The sequence below is a fragment of the Brassica napus genome, chromosome A8 (assembly GCF_020379485.1).
Source record: "Brassica napus cultivar Da-Ae chromosome A8, Da-Ae, whole genome shotgun sequence".
NCBI lineage: Eukaryota > Viridiplantae > Streptophyta > Magnoliopsida > Brassicales > Brassicaceae > Brassica > Brassica napus.
This window is the reverse complement of record NC_063441.1, coordinates 10,589,740-10,608,535: the sequence shown is the minus strand read 5'-3', so window position 1 is coordinate 10,608,535 and position 18,796 is coordinate 10,589,740. Positions and strand designations below refer to the sequence as shown.

Sequence of the window (18,796 nt, the reverse complement as noted above, 5' to 3'; positions counted from 1 at the left end):
CATAAAAATAGTTACAAAAAATAAATAAATAAATATTGTTAAACCTTCAGCAAAATACTAAATCCTATATCCTAAATCCTAAATCCTAAACCCTAAACGTTAAACCTTAAACTTTGGATAAACTCTAAACATTGAAAAATCTTAAATCCTAAATCATACGTTAAAAACTAAATTTTAATAACACTAAACCCTAAATCCTAATCACTAAACCCTAAACCTTTGGGTAAACTATGAACCCTTGGATAAATCACAAACTCTAGGGTTTAATTTTAAATATTTTTGATTTAGAGTTTATGATTTATCCAAGGGTTCAGGGTTTATCCAAGGGTTCAGGGTTTATCCAAGGGTTTAGGGTTTAGTGATTAGGGTTTAGGGTTTAGTGTTATTAAGATTTAGTTTTTAATGTATGATTTAGGGTTTAAAATTTTCCAACGGTTTATCCAAGATTTAAGGTTTATAATTTAGGGTTTAGAGTTTAAGATTTAGAGTATAGGATTTAGTATTTTGCTAAAGGTTTAACAATATTTATTTATTTATTTTTTGTAACTATTTTTATGTATTTTTATTGTTTTATTTTAAAAATATAATCTTATTTGGAAATTCAATTTTGTTTTCTTTTTAAAAAAATATCAAATATCAAATACTCAAACACTATTGGTTGGTAAACCTAGAGGTTCACCCTAGGAGGTGAACCTAAGAATTTCTCTATTTATATTGCAATTCGTTTTGATTCTAAAAATTTAAAATATCCAAAATCTGGATTTTCGGAGTTCTTTTAACTGTTCAGATTATTCAATTCGTTCTGTTAATTATATCAAAAATAATATATAACACTAAAATTAAATTTTTACAAAAAAACTTTACAATATCATAATAAAACAACAAATTATAACAAACAAACTAACATCCAAATTATAAACCAAACAGTACAATATTAACAAGTCAAATAAAAAACTTCATTTGTTAATATTTGGTTTAACACATAATTAAATTGAATATACAATAACCCAACACTAAAATTTGAAAGAAAAAAAAAACTTAGTAAATCAACCAAATTTATATCAGAAAAGATGCATATCTAATGGTTTCTACATCACATATTTTTAAACATAGGGATCGGAACAGATATTCTAACTTTTCAAAATAAAATTTGTGATTTGTTTTCCATGATCAAATTTTGCATTTTGCTTTGATCCAAACCTTTACAAATATTTAGATTTTTGGTTCGAATCAAAATGAAAATCAAATTTAAAAAATAATATGAGCATCCCTAGCTAGCCACAATCTCAAAATATAATTAGTATGTAATTAACATTAACTAAAATTTACACTAATATTTCATAAAACAATAAGTGCAATTAGCATAAGGTTAAGGATTAGTGTAGTAAGTTTAAATATTATACTATAGTTAGTCAGTTAAATTTAATCATGATGCCAGTTAAGAACAGTGACTTTAGAAAATAGAAATTCCTTTTCCTCTCCTTCGTCGACCTCCCCCTCAATTATCTCAGGTCGGAAAGTTCTAACAGTACACAGAAAGGCCACCATCGTTATTTCTTACAGATCCGACCTGACAACTTCGGACAATTCAAATTAGATCTTCCTTCTGCCGTAGCTTTTAGCGAAACCCTAAGTACCCTTCTTCGACTTTGACATTGTTTCGGAAGCAATGGGTCGCTCTCGTGGGAACTTCCACAATTTCGAAGACCCTACCCAAAGGTATACTCCTTCCTATTTTTCCCGACATGGGTTCTGTCTGATTCCTCCAAATTTCCTAAATTGATTGAATTGCAAGCTTCTCTGAATCAATCATTGATTTTTGTTTTTATCCGACATGGGTTCTGTCTGCTTCCTCCGAAATTGATTGAATTGCAAGCTTCTGTGAATCTTGGTAGCTTCAGATTTTGTGGCTTTTAGAAATCTTTCATCATCTGTAAGATTGTGACTTTAACTGCAGAACGAGGAAGAAGAAAAATGCGGCTAATGTGGAGAACTTTGAGTCTTCCTCTATGGGTACTCTCATCAAAGCCCCCTTTTTTTTTTTTGTTCTCCTGTAAAGATTCTTCCTTTTGAACTCAAAAAAAACATTAAACTTTCCAGTTACAGGAACGGAGGGAGGAGGGAAGTACAACTGCGATTACTGCCAGAAAGACATTACTGGCAAAATCAGGATCAAGTGTGATGTCTGTCCTGATTTTGATCTCTGTGTTGAGTGTATGTCTGTTGGAGCTGAGATCACTCCTCACAAATGTGATCACGCCTACCGTGTTATGGTTAGTGTGCCAAGAGTTTGATTCACCAAGAAAGTGTCGAGTTTTCTCTAACCAAACATACTTGGTTTGTTTTTGTCAGGGAAATCTAACTTTCCCGCTTATTTGTCCCGACTGGAGTGCGGATGATGAAATGCTTCTCCTGGAGGTACTACTTTTGAGATAGTCTTACTCATACGTGGCTTGTTGTCATTTATGTTTTTTTCAAAACAACTGTAACTTTTTGTTTTTGTATCTTTAATTCAGGGACTTGAAATTTATGGAATGGGAAACTGGGCAGAGGTGGCGGAGCATGTGGGAACAAAGAGTAAAGAACAGTGTCTCGAGCACTACAGAAACATTTATCTGAACTCGCCCTTCTTCCCACTTCCAGTATGCTATCTGATTACATGTATTTGCTGCAGTAGCACTACCCTTTTACAATGTAACTAATCTATGGGTAACTTTTTTTATTTCCCAGGATATGTCACATGTAGCAGGGAAGAACAAGAAAGAACTTCAAGCCATGGCCAAAGGACGCATCGAAGAGAAGAAAGGTCTACACTACTTTCCTTTAATGGTTGCTATCCTAATTCTGAAATTAATATAGCTTCTTCTTTGGCAGCAGAGCAGAACATGAAAGAAGAGTACCCCTTTTCTCCTCCTAAAGTCAAGTATGTCTCTTGTTCCTTCACAGATACTTTACAGTGATACCTTACTCCTATTTCTTATCTCTTATTCAATTATCTTGCAGAGTTGAAGACACACAAAAAGGTAGAGTTCTTTGCTTGGTATATTATATGTGTGCTTCTTGTTGTGTTGTTTACTTGGTCATAGCTCACACAAGTAGTTATATCTTATCTTTGATCACCACCTCTATTAGAGTCTCATACAGACAGGAGTTTTGGAGGAAAGAAACCTGTTGTTGCCCCTGGAAACAACTCTTTGGTTGAATTGAGTAACTACAACCACAAAAGAGAAGAGTTCGACCCTGAATATGACAACGATGCTGAGCAGCTCTTGGCTGAGATGGAGTTCAAAGACAACGATACTCCTGAAGAAAAAGACCTCAAGCTCCGTGTCTTGCGTATATATTCCAAAAGGCTTGATGAGAGGAAACGTAGAAAGGACTTCATACTAGACAGAAACCTCTTGTACCCAAATCCCTTTGAGAAGGAGCTGTCTCAGGAGGAGAAAATGCAGTGTCGGCGTTTAGACGTGTTCATGCGTTTTCATTCAAAAGAGGAGCATGCGGAGCTACTCCGCAGCGTTGTGAGCGAGTACCGCATGGTGAAACGGCTCAAAGATCTCAAGGTAAAGGACATTTGCTACTCCCTCAAACTGTGTTTGTTTGGTTTGTTTTGGATGCGAGCTCACTGTGTTGGATTGTATGTGTGTGTGGGGGAGCAGGAAGCTCAAATGGCAGGGTGTCGCTCCACGGCTGAAGCAGAGAGGTACCTGGCGAGGAAGAGGAAGCGAGAGAACGAAGAAGGGATGATGAACAGAGGGAAAGAGAGCGGTCAATTTGGTGCAGGGGAAATGGGAACTAGACCACCTGTGCAAGCATCTTCAAGCTATGTCAATGATCTGGACCTGATTGGGTTCACGGAGTCGCAACTGCTCTCTGAATCCGTAAGTGTCAGAGATACCAAAAACACGTGGAACAAGCGTTTGAGATTGAGCTAAAAAAAAGAGTTTGTTTGTTTGTTTTTGCAGGAGAAGCGTCTATGCAGCGAGGCCAAGTTGGTTCCACCGGTTTATCTACATATGCAACAAGTGATGTCACATGAGATATTCAAAGGGAATGTGACGAAGAAGTCTGATGCATATAGCTTGTTCAAGATTGATCCGACCAAAGTGGACAGAGTTTACGATATGCTTGTGAAGAAAGGTATTGCTCAGCTATAAGACTTGTGTTGTATCATGTAATCTATCAATGTGTGAGCTCTATTTGAGTTATTATATGTTCCTTTGTCACAATTGTAGTTTATATACCCTCTTCTACACATCAATGTTATGCTTATGCAAATAGTCTTTTTATCAACTTGATATTGTTACATGGTAGTGACATTTTATTTGACATAAGTGAACCAAATCATGTACATCTGTAAAGCTCATAAAAGAGATGGAGACTTTGGGATACAAATCTTTCAATCGTACTTGTGAGAATCATCAGGCCGTCCGGCGACGTATTCCATGATTCCCTCGCCAGTAGCTTCTTCTGAAAACTGTTGAAAGCCGCCGAAGGTGATTGCCACCGCCAAGAAGGCGGCCGTTGACGCAAACAGAGGCCAGAAATAAGCTAATATGTCGAGAATTCTTGGTGCTGCATACACGAGGGCCGACACAAGCACGCTCATGATGATTGCGACCATGAAATGGAGTTTGTATTCCTTCAGTCTTGCTTGAATCTCCATTTTCCCCTTTGGTCTAGAGAGAGATAGAGAGAGAGATGTTGAAGCATAAAACCTCTAAAGACTGGAGATGGTTTTAATGTCAAAAGTGTGTACCTTTTGGCTTTGCTGATCAACGTAAGGTCTCAAGTCCTTTTCTTTACTGACTGTGTGCTTTGGTGAAGATTCCATTGGTTACCATTAATCTAATCAACTACTCATGATTACTCTATTGGAATGACATGAATACCCTCACAATGTGCAGAATGTCCAGGGCTATAATCGTTATTTTAGGATTGATGGATGAGGCAATGGAGATGCCTTTTGTCTCTTTTCTTCATTTTGATTACCAAACACAAAAGTCTTTGTTTTTAAACTTTGCAAAGTTTCTTCTTTTTCATCATATCCAATGGAAAGGCATCAACTTTCGCTTCTTTGTTTACATTATAAAACTCCACCTTGTTATTATTACCACACAAGTGTTTGATTCGATTCAACATTACAGAATTTAAATAAAACACTTAACCATCACATAACTGTGACATTTTCCCTTTATTTATAGGTTCCTAAAAATAAACCTATTAAAGGAGCTGTACGTTGAAAACTTTACAGATCACAAGATCTTTCTTCTGAGCACAAGATTCACTAAGGAGAATGCAAAACTACTAGACTGAGTTGTCATCAAAATTGATCTCCCTTCTGCTACTCAGCTTCAATCCAGATCAAGATTCAAAATTATGGCATCATAAGTTATCTACCTCTAATATTGTCTGCAAAGATGGCTTCCATCTCCGCTCGCCGCTCCCGCAAGTCTCTGGGAGCTTAAAGGAAACACCCTCTGCATTTTTCAGCAGCATCTCCAGCTGCTTCCTTGTCAGAGTGATCTTTATGCACCGCCTTGTCCCAGTTTTCTTCCCAACAGTCTCTCGAGGTTGATCCTTGGTCTTCTCTGTTGCCATCTCATCCAACCAGACATCTCTAACTTTGTTTCCATGCTTGCAGCTCAATGTGGGAATGCAGTTTCCCATTTTTGCCTAGTGATGTGAGTTCTGATGATGCCCTTGACTTCCACAGTTTTATATTCAGCTCTTAGACCAACAACGTGCAAACCATCATATGACCACTAACTCTTTTCTTTAATTACGGTCAGCTAATGTAGTAGCAGTTTAAAAACATATCTTGTTTCACATGCAGCATGCTTTATCAGGAGGCCAACTGGCCAAGTCAAATGCCACCTTTATTACTAAAGTCAATACGAGGATAATGAAAAAAAGGCCATGAACTAAGTTGAATGAGACTTAATCAAATGTGTATAACACTGAGTTTGCTAGCATTACAAAAATATTTCCTGATCCAGAAACTTCCGGTATCAGGATGAAGAAAGCTACATAGTGAATAAAACCCAAAGCCACATAGACATATCAAAGGTTACATACCAAAGAACTATGCAGAAACTTCTCCTGATGAACGTCTAGACTCCAACCATTCCTTTGCCGCAACACTTGTAGTCAGGAACCAACCAACCTTATCTGGAGCTTCATGGAAGGGAGCATTAAGCTCCTTTAAGTGAGACTCAACAACAGCTGCTAGACCTTTGTCTGAGTATTTGTGTTTCCCATGTCCAGTGTTGATTCCAAGCAACGGAGGGAACTCTTCTCCGGATGCCAGAGCTGCTTCAGTTAAGTCGTTCATCCAAACATGAAGAGCGGTTAGAGCTGCCCCGAGAGAGAGACTTTTCAGATGCAAAGACCATTGGGTAGCAGATTTCGATTGGAGACTTGAATAAATGTCACACTCCATCCCCAGTTGTAGAATCTCACAAGCTTTCTCCAACTTATTGAGATTGACACAGAGATCAATCAAGCAATTCAAATATGCTTTCTTCACATCAGAGCCGACGGAATCAATCAACTCGGATGCTTCCTTCTTTAACACCCCTTCCTCGCAGCTTTCATCCTGAACCAGCATCTTTACTACGTGACCAAGCTTTGGCTTAGCCTTCTCCACACATTCAATGAGTTTACCAATTTCCTCCCTCGGTGTCTGAGTCATTACATTCAGAAGGCAACCACAGAATCTGTCGTCTGGCTCTATACCAAGTTCCAACACTTGATCAAACGTCCTCACAACATCATCAACCTGCTTGGCTTTCCCATAACATTGGATCACCGACGTGAGCACAAACAGAGTAGGCTCAAAACCAGCTTCTCTCATCTCAAGCAGAGCCGCCTCAGCCTCAGCCACCCTCCCACAGCAAGAGTACACAGTGATGAGCGAAGAGAAAGTCCAGCTGTCCGGCTCACAAGTCCCACAACTCTTCATATCCTGAAAAATCTCAAAGGCCTCATCCACGTATCCGATATCAGCACACATGGACAAGAGAGTATTGTAGAGAATCACAGTCAACTCCAATCCTTTCTCCTTCATCTCTCTGTAGATAACAAGCGCATCATCCCCATAACGAGCTCTACCATAGGCTCTAACAAGAGCAGCATAAGTACTCCAGTTCGGTTCAAACCCATTGCTAATAAGATCCTTGTGGATAATCTTCGCCTGCCAGGGCCTCTTGGCTTTACCCATAGAATCCAACAACCTATTGTATATAACCAGATTTGGCTTCACACCAAGAGACTTCATCTCTTCGTAGATGTTGAGACACCCATCATAGTTTCCATTATAACCATATATCCTAATCAAAGTCGAAAAGGTAACAGCGTCAATACGCCATTTCTCAGTCCTTGCACGGTCATACAAGCTCAACGCCATCTCGACGTTACCAGCACGCCCATAAGCATCGATCATAGCAGCTAAAGTGACGTTATCAGGCTCACAGCCAAAGGAAGGCATTTTCTCAAACCACGCAACAGCTCTCTTAGGTAAACCACACTGCCTAGCGCAGCTGATTAAAGTGGTGAACGTTGCGTTGTCCGGTTTAACTCCTCTCTGGAGCATTTCGTCGAACAGCTTCTCGGCCTTGTCGAGATCCTTGGACTTCCTCAACACCTTCATTGTGACATTGTAGAGAATCACTTCCCTGCTCGGTTTAACCGTCTCGAGAAGATTAATCAACACAAGAGGCGCGGTTTCTGGGTTTGTCATGTTGTTGAGGGTAACAACGGCGTCTTGCTCAAAGAGGTTACTACCGAACTTAGTTATTACATGAGAGACATCAGCCTCGTTTGGGGCACACGCGTCTAGAGACTCGGCTAGTTTGACGAGAGAAGAGTACCTCGAGTCGTAGGAGTTTCTACGGAGCTGAGAAGCTCTAGGGCTCTTGGGGTTCACCCAGGCGTTTCTTTTGGAGGCCGCGTCAAGTTTGGGTTTTTCGATGTGGGTTTCTTGCGGAACCGCTTCTTGTATTGACACGTGGATTATTTGGAGAAGGTTTCTGGAGTGGAAGGGAGGAGAGTTGGGGTTGTAAGAGGAAACGAAAGTTCTTGGAGTGGGTTTCGGGTGAACTGAGAAGAGATTAGGATCGTGGAGGAGTGATGAAGGAGAGGAGCACAGATGAAATGACATTCTTCTTCGCTGTGGCAGAGTCGGACCTTATCCAAGAGGCTAGTCGAAGCAGCTTTGTAGAAGAAGAAGAAGAAGAAGAAAGGAAGAAGCTCTTGTTGTTTACGTTTTCGTCAATGTAACTGCGTGCTGTTTCATTTGGTGAAACCCACCGCGCAGTGCGATTAACTTTCCGATAAACGATGACGCATTGGGGTTTGGAGGTGATCTTATCGGCCTAGTTGCAGCTAAAAACCCATTATTACAAACCAGACGGGCAATTTGACAAGCCCGTTAAGTTAATAACATGCAAATCTCGTCCTCTCTCTCTTCTCTCTAATCACTCTCTTCCTATCCCTCTTCATAGACTCATCTTTCAGAGGGAGGATGATATTTGTTTTGTGTTTTTGATGTAAGATAATTTTCGATCGAATCTTTTGCTTGGCTTTGGCAATTTTCTTTTTGTTTTAGGCGATTTTTGTAGTGTTCAGTTCAACCAAATCAAAACCGCTTATCATTCCTACTTTTTTATTTTAGGTTGAACATAAATAAAGTTTATGATATAGTTCTTCTCCTTCTGCTTTGACTGGCTTCACACAGTTTGATGGAGAAGTTGGATTTCTTTGTCGTTAGAATACATTTTCTAAAAATATGTTTTCCTACCGAAATCCGAAAAGGCATTTTCTAACAAAAACCAGAAAACGTATTTTTCGCTGAAACCCGAAAAGGCATTTTCTAAAAAAAACCAGAAAACGTGTTTTCCGAACGAAATCCGAAAACCATGTTTTCAAGCTGAAACCTGAAAACGTGTTTTCCCGTCAATACTCGAAATCGTAAACACATGTTTTCCCAAACTAGAAAACACGTTTTCCTATCGAAACCCAAAAATACATTTTCCCGCCAAAAAAAAAGTTTTTTCTCCCTAAAACCTGAAAAACGTGCTTTCCACTGAAACCCAAAAACACGTTTTTCTATCAAAACTAGAAAAACACATTTTCACAAAAACCCAACAAAACATGTTTTCTTTTAAACCCCCCCCCCCCCCCCCCCCCCCCCCCCCCCCAATATGAAAACCCGGAAACGTACTTTTCCGCCAGTTTTCCCGTTGAAAATGGAAATATGTTTTTCCGTTGAAACTGGAAAACATGTTTTCTCGTTGAAACCCAAAAATGTGTTTTCCCGCACAAAAACGAAAAACATGTTTTTCCGCCGAAATTCGAAAACATGTTTTCTCGTCGAAACTGGAAAACATGGTTTCCCGCCAAAACCTGCAAATTGTGTTTCTCGCCGAAACTCGAAATTTTGTTTTTTCTGCCGAAACCGGAAAATGCGTTTTCCGCCAAACCCAAAAATGTGTTTTCCGCCAAACCCAAAAACGTGTTTTTCCGCTGATACCCAAAAACCCATTTTCCGCCAACACCCAAATTGTATGTTTTTGTCAAAATCGAAAAATTGACTTTCACATTAAAATCACAAAATCATGTTTTCAGCAAAAAAAATGCAAAATATTTTATTTGCTATTTTAATTAGTTCATTATTAAGAATAAAACTCATGCGTTTTTATTCATTTTAAATACTAGTATTCAAATACTATTATGAAATAAAAAACGAACAACTTAACATCTAGATATTGCATCTGGATGCAAATACTAATTATAAAAACGAAAATCTGGATGAATGCAATATTTAGATGTTGAATTTAGATACTACATCTAGATGATGCGTCAAATACAGAAACGAACATGGCCTAAAGCTTTTCCTTGAGCTCAACACTAACAGTTGGAGAAGAAAATCTTGAAATCGATGGCGATTGAAGGTCGGAAGAACATGCAAGCAGACTCAAACAAATCTGAGATGGAGATTGATGGCTCCGACAAGTTTTTTGGCACATTGTTTTTCTTTCTTGGTCAAGGAAATGAAGCCACGAGTTGACCACTTGTCATTCATGAACTTCGTCATCATTATCTTTAAGTTTATGGGCCTAGCTTGAGTATGTTTGTAAAATTGTCCATTATACTTTTGTTTTAATAAAAACGAATGGTTGACAAAAAAAACATATCCCCTTTATATTAATTAAGAAACATTACAAGTTCTTTTTGTAGCGATTCGTCATCCCTAGGATGATTCTTAGAATCATTAGAAAAATAGGTCGGTCTATTTAGTTATATATAATACTTTTTTATAAAAATAACCGTAAATTTATTATTAATATTATTTATTATTTTCTTAAATAAAAGTTACAAAATTTCCTAATGTGGCTAAAATATATATGATAATTGATGATTTTGAATAATAAAGATTTGATAAAAATTAGTGTATCTTCCATCATATTTGTTTAATTTAAAACTATTAAATAAATTAAACAACCACATTAACCATATACTACCTCGGTTTCATATTAAATGTCGTTTTAGAGAATTTTTTTGTTACAAAATAAGTGTCGTTTTCGATTTTCAATGCAAAATTTATTAATTTTATGCAAAATTTATTTTTCTATTGGTTGAAAGATGGTTAGGTGTATAGGTAATAGTGTTTTTATATAGAAAATGTACAAAATTAATTGTTTCCTTAATCCGTGTTCAGAAACCTAAAACGACACTTATAATGAAACAGAGGGAGGAATATAATTTTAGTTTTTTCTGTATATGTTATATTTTGAATTTTTTAAAATGACTATAAATTACTAAAACTGTTAAAATTCTCACATTCCATTTTTCTGATCCTTGGTTAACTTTTTTTTGTTATGACAAGATACAATGATTACAAAATCATATAAGTAAAAAATCTAATTTAACTAATTTATGATTAAAAGATATATATATATATATCGCTTTAAATTAAACTATATACCATATAAAACACATAAATATTTTATTTTCGAAATTTACTTTGAACAATCTTTTTGATAATTGCTTTGAACAAACATTGAACTTAATTTAAAAAAAAAATATAAATTACTAAAACTATTAGTCTCACAATAAAATTTTAGTTATCAATAATTTAAAGTTTTTTCTACAAAAAAGTACAAATGATAAAAAAACCATATGAATAGAAAACATAATATAATAGAAATTAATATTAAAAATATACTATATATGTTAATATTATTTAAATCTAATTATATATCATATCAAATAGAAAAATACTGTTTGGATTAATAAAATTTATTTATATGTTCGCACCAATTTAATTATATATGTAATAGTTACTAAATTTTTGATTATTCGATATATATTTATTATTTTATAATATGTAAAAACATATAATACCTAAAATAATTTATATATATAATTTCGCGTAAGGTGCAGATCTTAACCTTGATGTATACAATCAAACCTTTTGGACTGTATGAAATTTTGAATACACCTACGAAATGAATATACATCAAACTTCAACTGATGACTTATTTAGAAGAAAAAAATAAGAAAATTAATATCTATAAAATTACAGCCATTTAAAAATAATTATTATTGATAAAGCCAAGTATTTTTATTGGTGTATATTCAAGAAAATGCAACAAGCTTTTTATACTGTTTACAATTACAGCTTCAAAATGGACAACCAAATGGAAATGGCTACCATTTACAAAATACAACGATCCTTACTTCCTTATTCGCTTTACTATCACAACATTATACATAAACATCTCTATATATATTCTTTTCATTATTTGTATAAGAAAAAAGAAAGATTTGAAGAAAAATAAGGATTTAAACAGAGTGAAAAAGGGAATAAGTCATATCACATGATGGAGCAGCTCTGTGGGTTCTCTTCGCTGAAGTAATCGCATCTGGTGAGGTGGCATTGTCGGTAACTAGGTGGTGGTCCTCCTCCCCAGCTATCGTAGACTGGTCGGCCGTAGCACTCGTACGGTTGAGGCGGCGGCATTCCATATCCATTGAACGTTGGCCCACATCCATAACCACCATAGTAGGGCCCACAACACATGGCTGCTGGCTGCCCCGGCGGCATTATTGGCACCATCTGTGGCGGAGGTCCAGGCTGCTTCGGGACAGGAGCGGGAGCTGGAGCAGGTGCCGGTGCTGGTGCTGGCGCAGGTGCGGGTGCTGGAGCAGGTGCGGGTGCTGCTTTGGGAGCAGCAGGTTTCTCGGGTTCTTTAGGCTTCTCGGGTTGCTTAGGTTTCTCGGGTTCTTTAGGCTTTTCAGGTTGCTTTGGCTTTTCAGGCTCTTTAGGTTTCTCAGGCTCCTTAGGCTTCTCAGGAGCTTTGGGAGCATCTTTGGGCTTTTGGGGAGGAGGTTGGGGTTGTGGCTGAGGCGGCTTTGGTGGTTCTAAGATCTCGATGGTCTTGATAGAGCCGCCACCTTTAGAACAAAGTTTGTCCATGATCTTCTCAGGGCTGCAGCAAACCACCTTGATGATGACTATGTTGGACTTTTCATCAAATATTTGATCTCTGATTTCTCTTGTTCCCAATCACATAAATCATTATCCACTCAGTCCATTTCATCACCAATGGAATCATATCGAACAAATAATAATTCACCAGAATCTTTATAAAAGAGAGAGAGAAGGAACTCACGAGGGAATTTGCAAAGAACCTTCTTGACCTTCTTGTAACACTTGGCGCAATCAAGATCCACCTTCAACTTCATCATAGTTACCTGTTTTTTGGATATAGACATCACTTCAGGTTCTGTCTTATTAGTTAATAATGGTAAACTATGATCACCACACTTTGGAACTGATTCGATCTCTGACACAAAAAGAAAGAAAGAGAGAAAGATTCTTCTAATAGCTTCCACAAAGTTTACCTATTTTTATTCGATCGTGTTTTTTTAAAAAATCCATACAAAACAAAATAATCCCACATATACAAAACATAATAATAAACAAAACAAGAAGTGAACAGAAAAAAAGAGTATCAAAAGCTCCACAAGATGTAAATTTTAAAGACCCACACAACTCTCTGTCTACTGAAAGACAAACAAAATAAGAAGAGAAGAGAAGACAAACCTTTTCCTTGCCCTTCTCGGCCATGGCTTGAAATGGAGAGCTGAGATCTGAGATCTGACGATGGCTTTGAGTCTACTTCAAGAGAGAAAGGCATGGGTGGTGGTGAGAAGTGTAGCTTTTTATAACACTGACTCAAACCTGACTTAACCAATGCCATGATGACACGCGTACGTAGTTAGCATCCGTTCTTGATTTAATCAAAAAATTTTCATATCTTTTTGCTAATCTGTATATTATTTCTGACTTTTTTCTTAGAAGAAAGAAATGGTGAGCGTACAATAATGAATCAATGAAAAGATACCTTTTCACATATCTAACCTTCCTAGTTGCCATTAACTGCCCTGACCAAACTTTCTTTGTTATTTTCTTTTCATTCAAATGATATTTACTGCTAATCTAATGTTACTTTTTAGTTTTACTAAATTAATCTATACTAATAAAAGGGACCTTTTGAGGCTTCGTATAGCGTCCAAAAGGTTCCATAGAGCGTCCACATCAGCAAAAAAAACTTCTCCCGAAAGATGACAAGTTGCATAAAATATAGTTTTACATTTTAATTTTACTAATTTTTGAAAATTATAAATAATATGTAAACATACAGCACAAAAAATAGAAAAACTACATTAAAAATATGTAAGATTATCATTTTTCACTTAAAAAAAGACGGCTTATCTTCATAATGTAACATTACCGTTTTATAAAAAAAACAAAAAACATTCTATATAATTTTGCAAATAATAAATATATGTAAAAATACAACATAAAAAATGGAAATACTACATTAAACATATGTAAGATTATCATTTTACATTTTTATTTTAAAAAAATAAAATGTAAACATACAACATAAAAATGGAAAAACTACATTAAACATATGTAAAATTACTATTTTTCACTAAAATATGTAAACATACAGCATAAAAAAAAGACGGCTTATCTCTATAATGTAACATTACCGTTTTATAAAAAAGATACTAATAAAATTGACCTTTTAAGGCTCCATAGAGCGTCCACATCAGCAAAAAAAACTTCTCCCAAAAGATGACACGTGGCATAAAATATAGTTTTACACTTTAATATTACTAATTTTCGCAAATTATATGTAAACATACAGCATAAAAAATAGAAAAACTACATTAAACATATGTAAGATTACCATTTTTCACTTGAAAAAAAGACGGCTTATCTCCATAATGTAACATTACCATTTTATATAAAAAAACAAAAAACATTATATATAATTTCGAAAATAATAAATATATGTAAACATACAACATAAAAAATGGAACCTTACTAATAAAAGGGACCTTTGGAGGCTCCATAGAGCGTCCACATCAGCAAACAAAACTGCTCCCAAAAGATGACACGTGGCATAAAATATAGTTTTACACTTTAATATTACTAATTTTCGCAAATTATAAATAATATGTAAACATACAGCATAAAAAATAGAAAAACTACATTAAACATATGTAAGATTACCATTTTTCACTTGAAAAAAAGACGGCTTATCTCCATAATGTAACATTACCATTTTATATAAAAAAACAAAAAACATTATATATAATTTCGAAAATAATAAATATATGTAAACATACAACATAAAAAAATGGAAATACTACATTAAACATATGTAAGATTACCATTTTACATTTTTAATTTAAAAAAAAAAATATGTAAACATACAACATAAAAATAGAAAAACTACATTAAACATATGTAAGATCACCATTTTTCACTAAAGAAAGACGGTTTATCTCCATAATGTAAAATTACTATTTTGCAAAAAAAACATTATATATAATTTCGAAAATAATAAATAATATGTAAACATACAACATAAAAAAAATGGAAATACTACATTAAACATATGTAAGATTACCATTTTATATTTAAGAATAACAATAATATGTAAACATACAACATAAAAAAAATGGAAAAACTACATTAAATATATGTAAGATTTCCATTTTTCACTAAAAAAAAGCGGCTTATCTCTATAATGTAACATTACCATTTTATAAAAAAAGAAAAAAAACATAAATATAACTATTTGACTATTTGTCCAAGTTCTTCTATTAAACATTGCCGTTTTACATTAAAAATGTAAAAATACATTAAGATTTAAACATCTATCTTAAAATATAAAATATAGATATTAACTAAATATAAAGTATAAGAAAGAGAAATACTCAATATATATAAAAATAAATAATAAGTAAATATTATAAATATACGAATTATATATACAATAATAAGTACATGCACAATTTTTAAAAAATGGAAAGAGTACATTAAATATTAAACATCTATCTTAAAATGTAAAATATAGATATTAAGTAAATAAAAAGTATAAGAAAAAGAAATACACAACTTAAAAACAATGGAAAAAGTATATTAAGATTTAAACATCTATCTTAAAATATAAAATATAGATATTACGCAAAAAGAAAGTATAAGAAAAGGAAATACACAATTTAAAAAATGGAAAAAGTACATTAGTATTTAAACATCTATCTTAAAATGTAAATCTATCTTAAATTATAAAATTATTAGTAAATAGAAAGTATAAGAAATAGAAATACACAAAATAAAGAAAAATAAATAATAAGTAAATATATATTATAAGAAAATACCCAATTTAAAAAATGGAAAATTACATTAAGATTTAAAAATATATCTTAAAATTTAAAATATAGATATTACGTAAATAGAAAGTATAACAAATGGAAATATACAATTTAAAAAAAAAAAGAAAACGTACATTAAGATTTAAACATCTATATTAAAATATAAAATAGAGATATTAAGTAAATAAAAAGTACAAGAAATGGAAATACATATACAGGAAAATAAATAATAAGTAAATAATATAAATATATAATATATGAATTATATATATAATAATAAGTAAATACACAATTTTTTTAAAAAATGGAAAAAGTTCATTAAGCATTAAACATCTATCTTAAAATATAAAATATATGATAAAAGTAAATACACAATTTAAAAAAAAAATGGAAAAAGTACATTAAGATTTAAATATCTATTTTAAAATATAAAATTTAGATATTACGTAAATAAAAAATATAAGAAATGGAAATAAACATTTTAAAAAATGGAAAAAGTATATTAAGATTTAAACATCGATCTTAAAATGTACATCTATCTTAAAATGGTAGTAAATTATATAAAAATGGAAATACCACATTTAACAAAAAAAATAAAAATGTATAGTTTTACATCAAGAAAGTCCCTATAAAACTCATTATTCCATCAACATCAACCTCACACTATCAAGGAAAACTTCAAAACACTCGAGCAAAAAAATGGTTCCACCATCAACTCTTGCCGTCCCAAAAACCTTTAATGACCTTGAAAGAGATTTTTTATAACAACGAACTTTTTGTTAGGTGGATTCATTGTTGGGAAACCCGCAACTTTCAAAAACCAAACTTATTCATGGGAATTGAATTGCTTTTCATAGACTCAAGGTATTCTTACAAATTTAAATTAATCAAATCCATAATTTTATTGTTAATATTTGTACTAACTCTTTCATGATCAAACCATTACAGTTAATAATCATTCAAGCGTTTATCCCGAAACACTTCCTTCCTCGCCAAATCAGGTATTGGTTCATGTTGGTTTAGTATTGTTTTTGGTTTATTAACCAGTTTAGGATGGTCCTATTGTAAATATAATTTAAGTTGGTTTAGCATATATTATGCTTAAAATAACTTAAATTAAATAATAGTAATATTATGCTTAAAATATAATTTTAGAGAGTTTTCAAATATAGTTTACAGAACATTATAGGTGATGAATTTAATTTATTAAATTCGTTTATTACTTAAAACTAAGTTTTTTAAAAACATACTGAGTTATAAATATGAGTACAACATGAAGACAAAAATATAAATATTTGATTTTCAAGATAAGAAATTCAGCTTTTATTCAGTTACTCAATATATAATATCTTAATATTTTTTTTTTAAATATACATAATTTATATATATAAATTAATCTTCCAAACTTAAACTAATATATTATATATGAATAATGTTTTTAAATAAAAATAATTTCTGATTTAAAAAAATAAAAACAACAAATGGTTATTTTCAAATAATGGATGTAATTTACATTATACTATCATTTAACAAGTATTAGATACTTTTTGATATATCATTATTTTCTATTTCCAGAAAACAATAAATTGTTAAACATCAATATCATCTAGGTTAAGTATACGAACAACACAAATTCAAACATCACAAAAAATATTTACATAAACATTATAATACAATAATTTAATCAAAAAATACAATTAAAAAAACAATATTCAAAAGAATAGTTATATACTTAATATTTGAAAATCAAAGATATTTTTGCTAAAATTTTACTTACCTGGCCAAGGAGATCGTCCATCTTTTTACGGATCGATAGATTGTTGAGCATGTGGTCGAACCGAAAATACTCTGCAGTTTAATTAAATATCTAAAACATTTATTCAAATACTCAACAAATAGTTTTGCTAAATATGATAAGTAGATAGCCAACAAAATTACAAAAAAATATTTAAACAGTAAAAAATATGTTACTTTAACGTGTTAAAATTTAAAAATAAATTTTAATTATGACATGCATCTTAACATTTATATAAATATATATCATAACCTAAATATAAATAATTTAACAACTTAAATTAGAAAAAAATAAAAATCCCGGGCGTAGCCCGGGTTAATCCCTAGTTAAAATGAAAAGTTAAAATAAACTATTTATGGCATGAGTCCGTGGCTATATTTTTCAATCATTCTTCCTTCAAGGCAACTCTTCGTCTCCTCTTTTTGTTTTGTAGAGATTTGCTCTATAAATATGGTAGAGAATCTGTGTAATTGTTTCACCAGCTCTAATAATCAATCTAACAACTCCCACTTCCACACTATCACATCACATGCTTTGTATTCATCTTATATAAATAGGAAGAGTGACATAATTTTGTATATGTCCAGCTTATAGTAGTATATTACTAACTAACAAATAGAGCAATTAGGCCTGGGCAAAATAATCAGAACCGAAGAACCGAACCGGAACTGAAATACCCGAAACCGGAACTCGATCAATATTCTCAAATATCCGAACTGTTCTTTTATTTTCATATCCGAAATAACCGAACCGAACCGAAACAGAACCGAAGAACCGAACGAGGAACCGAACGAGGAACCGAACGAGGAACCGAACGAGTACCCGAATATATAAGAGTATTAATTATATATACATATAATGTAACTAAATATATATTTTTAATTTAAAATTCTATTAAAAGTATCTAAAAATTGTTGAGGATAATTAAATTATTATAAAGTATCCGAACTACTCGAAAGTATCTGAAACTATCCAGATAGTTTTATCCAAAATATCCAAAGTAATCCGAAATATCCAAAAATTTTTATCTAAATCATCCTAATTATTTGATATTTTACCCTAAATAACCGATATTTTATCTAAATTATCCGAACTACCTGAACTATCCGAACCTGAACCGAATCCCAATGAGAACCAAATTTTTAGGATATTTTCCGGTTCCTACGTTTACTGTCCGAACCGAACCCGAAACTATCAGAACCCCGAACCGAAAATAGGTCAAGTAGTAAATAGATCATCTAGCCTCCTATCTGAACTATC

At 33.1% G+C, this 18,796-nt stretch overlaps 4 protein-coding genes across 6 annotated transcripts; 1 reads left to right on the top strand and 3 right to left on the bottom strand.

Annotated features, from left to right (window-relative positions):
- The first annotated feature begins 1,435 nt into the window (after positions 1–1,435).
- Positions 1,436–4,293, top strand: LOC106360651 (transcriptional adapter ADA2b). Of its 3 annotated transcripts, none has more exons than XM_013800280.3 (11): positions 1,436–1,719; positions 1,958–2,013; positions 2,101–2,273; positions 2,353–2,418; positions 2,517–2,642; positions 2,731–2,806; positions 2,878–2,923; positions 3,004–3,023; positions 3,145–3,563; positions 3,660–3,881; positions 3,966–4,293. In XM_013800280.3, the coding sequence occupies exons 1-11, from the start codon at positions 1,670–1,672 to the stop codon at positions 4,155–4,157; spliced, it is 1,446 nt and encodes a 481-aa protein (XP_013655734.1). In that variant the 5' UTR covers positions 1,436–1,669; the 3' UTR covers positions 4,158–4,293. The 3 variants fall into 3 exon arrangements, with proteins under 3 accessions (XP_013655734.1, XP_013655732.1, XP_013655733.1); XM_013800278.3 differs by having other exon boundaries at positions 3,133–3,563; XM_013800279.3 differs by having other exon boundaries at positions 1,451–1,719; positions 2,107–2,273; positions 3,133–3,563.
- LOC106360652 lies at positions 4,267–4,666 on the bottom strand. The gene has a single exon (XM_013800285.3). It carries the CDS (start codon positions 4,664–4,666, stop codon positions 4,400–4,402), a length of 267 nt encoding a protein of 88 aa, XP_013655739.1. The 3' UTR covers positions 4,267–4,399.
- A 1,259-nt stretch (positions 4,667–5,925) lies between these two features.
- On the bottom strand, positions 5,926–8,200 carry LOC106360649 (pentatricopeptide repeat-containing protein At4g16390, chloroplastic). Its single transcript, XM_013800276.3, has one exon. The coding sequence runs from the start codon at positions 8,159–8,161 to the stop codon at positions 6,086–6,088; it is 2,076 nt and encodes a 691-aa protein (XP_013655730.1). The 5' UTR covers positions 8,162–8,200; the 3' UTR covers positions 5,926–6,085.
- A 3,411-nt stretch (positions 8,201–11,611) lies between these two features.
- On the bottom strand, positions 11,612–13,388 carry LOC106360653 (vegetative cell wall protein gp1). Its single transcript, XM_013800286.3, has 3 exons — positions 13,112–13,388; positions 12,678–12,759; positions 11,612–12,558 (listed from the first exon to the last, which is right to left on the bottom strand). Exons 1-3 carry the CDS (start codon positions 13,133–13,135, stop codon positions 11,879–11,881), a joined length of 786 nt encoding a protein of 261 aa, XP_013655740.2. The 5' UTR covers positions 13,136–13,388; the 3' UTR covers positions 11,612–11,878.
- Between the last annotated feature and the right edge of the window lie 5,408 nt (positions 13,389–18,796).

Excerpts from the sequence above, each read along its gene's own strand:
- LOC106360651 (XM_013800278.3), top strand. The coding sequence starts at position 1,670 with ATGGGTCGCTCTCGTGGGAACTTCCACAATTTCGAAGACCCTACCCAA. Across the intron at positions 2,924-3,003 it reads TTTTCTCCTCCTAAAGTCAA|AGTTGAAGACACACAAAAAG; the intron begins GTATGTCTCTTG and ends ATTATCTTGCAG. Across the intron at positions 3,882-3,965 it reads CGCAACTGCTCTCTGAATCC|GAGAAGCGTCTATGCAGCGA; the intron begins GTAAGTGTCAGA and ends TTGTTTTTGCAG.
- LOC106360652 (XM_013800285.3), bottom strand. The coding sequence starts at position 4,666 with ATGGAGATTCAAGCAAGACTGAAGGAATACAAACTCCATTTCATGGTC.
- LOC106360649 (XM_013800276.3), bottom strand. The coding sequence starts at position 8,161 with ATGTCATTTCATCTGTGCTCCTCTCCTTCATCACTCCTCCACGATCCT.
- LOC106360653 (XM_013800286.3), bottom strand. The coding sequence starts at position 13,135 with ATGGCCGAGAAGGGCAAGGAAAAG. Across the intron at positions 12,760-13,111 it reads CCGAGAAGGGCAAGGAAAAG|GTAACTATGATGAAGTTGAA; the intron begins GTTTGTCTTCTC and ends TCCAAAAAACAG. Across the intron at positions 12,559-12,677 it reads GGTTCTTTGCAAATTCCCTC|AAATCAGAGATCAAATATTT; the intron begins GTGAGTTCCTTC and ends TGGGAACAAGAG.